A 5,326-nucleotide genomic window follows, 5' to 3' on the forward strand; every position below is an offset into this window, starting at 1 on the left:
CAGGGAAGTGTAAGTCTAATGATCCCTTTCAACCCAACTTTCTTTTCAGTCATGGTGTTTCCTCACAGCAGTAGAAACCCTAAGACATCTCAGGTGACACAACCCAGGCCGGAAAAGAAAAACTATAGCAGCTGCCTGGAGTTAGCTTCAGAATTCTTTGGGGGCTGGGAATGTGTCTCAGTAGGTAGAATGCTTGGCCAACACACTTGAAGCCCTGGTCTAAATCCCAGGACGTCAAAAGCTGATGTGCTGTCAGATTCTGGATTTACCAGCACTCAAAAGTAGAAGCAAGAAGCAGAGAGGATATTATGTACATGGGGGTGGGGGTGGGGAGAATTGGTGCAGGTTCTAGGCCAAAATGGGCTACATGAGACCCTATCCCAAAATAAAAAGGTTAATATTCATTGTTAATTTTTTTTTTTTGTTTTTTGAAGATAGGGATTCTCTGTGTAGCTTTGGAGTCTGTCCTGGCATTCAGTTTCCAGACCAGGCTAGCCTTGAACTCACAAAGTTCTGCATGCCTCTTCCACCAGAATTCTGGGATCAATGGTGGGTCCCTGGCAAATTTATTTTTGGAGGCAGACTCTCTTTATATAATCCAAGATGGCCTTGATCTCATAGTCTTCATGCCACTGTCCCAAGAGCTGAGATTACATGTACTTCTTAGAGGCAGCACTTTCAATTCTTCGCTGGAGAGAAGGCTCAGTGGCTAAAAGGGCCTTCCAAGGGACTCAGGTCCATTCCTAGAATCGCCATCAAACAGCTCCCAGACCACCAGTAGGGTTGGCTCCACAGGATCATAGAAAACTAGCCTCCATGTACACCTTCACTCACATTTATGAACACACACACACACACACACACACACACACACAAGCACACACTTAAACATAAATGATTGATTGAATCTTATTTTTCATTCACAGGGTTGTTTTGGCTATCCTGGGTCTTTTGTTTTTCCATATAAAGTCGAGTATTATCCTTTCTAGGTCTGTGAAGAATTGTGCTGTGAGTTTGATGGGGATAGTTTTGAATCTGTAGATTGTTTTTGGCAAGATTGCCATTTTTCTGTGTTTACTCAATCTATCCAAGAGTATGGGAGGTCTTTCCGTTTTCTGGTATCTTCTTTCATTTCTTCCTTTAAAGACACAACATTCTGGCTCCATAGGTCTTTCAAATGTTTGGTAAGCATTACCCCAAGATACTTTATATTTTTTGTGGTTATTGTAAAGGATGATGTTTTTCTGATTTCTTTCTCAGCCTTTTTATCATCTGTATAGAGTAGACTTATTGGTTTTCTTGAGTTTATCTTGTATCCTTCTAGTTTGCTGAACGTGTTTATCAGCTGTAGGAGTTCCCTGGTAGAGTTTTTCACGTCACTTATGTAAAGTATCATATCATCTGCAAATAGTGACAGTTTGACTTCTTCCTTTCCAATCCCCTTGATCTCCATTTTGTTGTCTTATTGCTTTAGCTAGAACTTCAAAGACAATATTGAAGAGATATGGAGAGAGTGGACAGCCTTGTCTTGTTCTTGATTTTTGTGGAATTGCCTTAAGTTTGATATTGGATGTTGGTTTACTGTATATTTCTTTTATTATTTAGGTATGTTCCTGTTATCCCTGATTTCTCCAAGTCATTTATCCTGAAAGGATCATTTGTCAATGGAGTTTTCAACATCTAGCGAAATTATAATGTGTGTGTGTTTTTTTTAAGTTTCTTTATATGGTAGATCACATTGATAGATTTTTGTATCTTGAACAATCCCTGCATCCCTGGGATGCAGTGTACTTGGTCATGGAGGATGATATCTCTGATGTTTTCTTGAATTCAATTTGCCAGTATTTTATGAGTATTTTTACAACAATATTCATGAGAGAGATTAGTCTGTAGTTCTCTTTCTTGCTTGTGTCTTTGTGTGGATTGGGTACCAAGATAATTGTGGCCTAGTAAAAAGAGTTTGGTAATGTACCTTCTGCTTCTATTGCATGGAACAATTTGAGGGGTATTGGTATAAGCTCTTCTTTGAATACCTGGTAGAATTCTGCACTGAAGCCATCTGGCCTTGGGCTTATTTGAATAGGAGGCTTTTCATGACTGTTTCTATTTCGTTAGGGGGTTATAGGTCTATTTAAGTTGCTTATGTCTTCTTGATTTAATTTTGGTAAGTGATAGTTATACAGACAATTGTCCATTTCCTTTGAATGTTTGAATTTTGTGGAGTACATGTTTTGAAAGTTTGATGTGAAAACTGTGTGGATTTCGTCATTGTCCGATGTTTTGTCTCTCGTTTCATTTCAGATTTTGTTGATTTGCATGTTCTCTCTGCTTTTTGTTTAGTTTGCATAAAGGTTTGTCTGTCTCGCTGATTTTCTCCAAAAACCAACTCTTTGTTGCATCGATTCTTTGTATTGTTTTCTTGGTTTCTACTGTATTGTTTTCAGCCCTCAAATTGACTATTTCTTGGTGTCTACTCCTCCAGGGTGAGTTTCATTCTTTTTCTTCTAAGGCTTTCAGCGTACTGTTAATTCTCTAATATGACTATCCTCCATTTTGTTCATATAGGCACTTAGTGCAATGAACTTCGCTAGTAGCACTGCTTTCAAAATGTCCCATGAGTTCGAGTATGTTGTGTCTTCATTCTCATTGAATTCTAAGAAATCTTTAATTTCTTTATTTCCTCCTTGACCCAGGAATGGTGCATTTGGGCATTGTTGAGTTTCCATGAGCTTGTAGGGTTTCTGCAATTTATGTTGTTGTTGAATTCCAACTTTATTTATGTTTTTTTGTGAACACAACGAGTCTATTAAGACATCCCAACAATTTTTATAGTATTTAAAATGAGAGCAACAATGTTACATCAAGGAAAGTATCCAGTTTTATGAAAAGCTATGGCTATCATGAAAAGTGAAGACTCTTATCTTGCCAGTGGGAAAGGTTCAGGGTCACTCCTCATTGTAGCAACTTGGAAAAATTACAAGAGAAATTCCCATATTCTTAGGTGACACACTATCTTTAGTATTTATAACCTCCAAATGTGGGGTGATGATGCAAAGGCATCAAGAATTATTATTACTCTCTTAATGTCTATTTAACATCCACAGCCTTCCTTAAGTAGGTAAGTCTATACTTTCATAAATCATTGCTCCACCTATACAGAACAGGCCTTTGGGAGGGAACGATAACCATTTTTTCTTAGACATCTGAACTATTTTGTTTCGTAACATAAATATGCCTATCTCTTACGTTAGTTTTTATCTTCAATGACATACCAAAGATCTAAAATCAAATTGGCTGTCTCTACAGCCACTTGTAGGCCACTAAGCTTGGCAGTGAAACAGTCCACAGTCATGTTGCTGGCTGAGCCCACAGCAGCCCGTGCAAGGCAGGTTTGAGGTGCAAAAGGATAATATGTGCTTTTTAAGAAAGACCAGCTGAGTCCTTCCTGGCTATTGTACAAGCCACACCCACATCTTGACAGCATATCAGGTCAGTTAACAACAGAAGTAAAATCGGATGGACCTGACCAAAAGTGTCCATTCTTCATGTCAATGAGGACTTCACCACCATCATGTTCCAAAGAGCCAGCAACGGACTCTAGAGCACTGCAAAATGCTTCAGTAGCAATCCGGAGTTCTGCTTTAGAGTAACCATCCTCAATGACAATGTCTTCTGCCTCATTAAGAACCTGATATAAGCAGCCAAATGTGTTTCTGTACAGCCACCACCCAATAAAATCCATGGTTCCTTGATTGTTAACTGTAAGACATGCATTGCTGTTTGACACGTGAGCTTTAGCTCCTCCCAGGCAGTGTCATTCCTTCTGCAGAGAAGCAAGCTGCAGACACTCGCCTCGTTAGGAATAAGATGGAAAAAATGTTTGGAGCCAAATCTTGCAGAGCACAAATCTTTTCTACTTCCGTAAGTAGTAGAAGCTATTGTGTTTAGGGAACCAATAGGTGTTGCTCCTGTCACTTTGCTCAGGGGTTCCATCAGAGAAACTCCAACTCTGTTGATGGCAATAACGAGATGCTCACTGAGTAACTGCTTCAAAGATGGGTGCATAACTTTTTGGCACAGGACAAGATCTACCTGGTCACCAACTAGCTGCCTTCCCAGATTAAGCAATTGCTCTAGAACTGCATTCTCAAGAGACCACTGTTCCTTCTCCAACATTAGAAAAATCTCCGAATAAAGACACGCAGAAGAGCGCCACCTTGAGGGCACTTGACTTTTGGGTTGGTGATAATCTCCTTAGTTGAACTTCAGCTGACATTTCAATCAGCAGTCCAGGTAATACAGTAGAATCTGTAACTCTTTGGCCCTTTAAGGGAACAATTATAAGCTTCCCTAAAATGACTCGGTCTTTGGCGCTTTCTGGAATTGTAAGCAAAAAAGCTTTCAAAATCAAAGCACTGATGTGATCTGCTTCCCTTCTGTTGAGCATACAGGCAGGCTTGCTGGTTAAGATACTGTGGACCAAGCCTAGGAAGGTATGTGTACTACTGAAGTCAACTGGGATTCGACAACTACAGGCTTCAGACTGAAGATAACTTGTGCACAGACCCAAGAAGTATTTATTTAACTTAATAACCTTTGTGAGTGTCAAGCCTATTCTCTGAATATTTTCCACCAGGTTACAACACAGAATGGCTGTAAATAAGCCACAGTCGCTGAGGCAGGACACATGATTCTGCACAGATGCTGTTAGGACCTTTAGAATTGGATGGGTGACTGAGAGGTTTCGAAGCAAAGCTGAGGACTGTGAGGTTGTACACACACAACCCCCTAAGCCATTATGCAGCTGCTTCAGCCTCCCTGAAGGGCCATAGCATGAGGCTAGGATTCTTTTCAAGGCAGAAAGTGTGGACCTCACACTCTCACTTGTCAATGGTTCAGTTTTACACAATGATGGCTTCTTAGCTTCGAAACGAGACATTCTGCTTCAGATGGCCCTTGTACAGACAGCTTTATTTTGTTCACCCTTTTTTTTGTCCCATTTATTATACTGTCACATGTTTTAACATTAAAAACTATTCTTAATGAGAGTCTGCACATTCAGCATTATCAGCTACAAAATCAAATGGTTTTCAGAAAATAACCAACATATATTAATTTAATGACATCAATAATTCCAAGTATTTATTTTGCTTCATTCTTCAATATTCTTCTGTTTGTCCCTGGACTGAGATCTCACAGACTCTTTTGCAGCTCTCTTTATAAAGTATGTTCCAAGATGGACACCTATAAAAGTCACCCCAGCTTCGAGAAGCCAGTTCTTTCTAAACCAACTGGCGCTTTTCATTTCTTCTTTTATTATCAAGTT

At 39.6% G+C, this 5,326-nt stretch overlaps 1 protein-coding gene across 1 annotated transcript; it reads right to left on the reverse strand.

The window, feature by feature from the left end:
- Positions 1 to 3,111: 3,111 nt before the first annotated feature.
- On the reverse strand, positions 3,112 to 4,939 carry LOC127234483 (molecular chaperone MKKS-like). Its single transcript, XM_051201435.1, is given in 3 exon segments — positions 3,112 to 3,684; positions 3,687 to 4,156; positions 4,158 to 4,939. Coding segments are annotated over 3 exon segments (1,689 nt in total). The 3' UTR covers positions 3,112 to 3,247.
- Between the last annotated feature and the right edge of the window lie 387 nt (positions 4,940 to 5,326).

Source organism: Phodopus roborovskii, unplaced genomic scaffold (genome assembly GCF_943737965.1).
Source record: "Phodopus roborovskii unplaced genomic scaffold, PHOROB, whole genome shotgun sequence".
Lineage (NCBI taxonomy): Eukaryota > Metazoa > Chordata > Mammalia > Rodentia > Cricetidae > Phodopus > Phodopus roborovskii.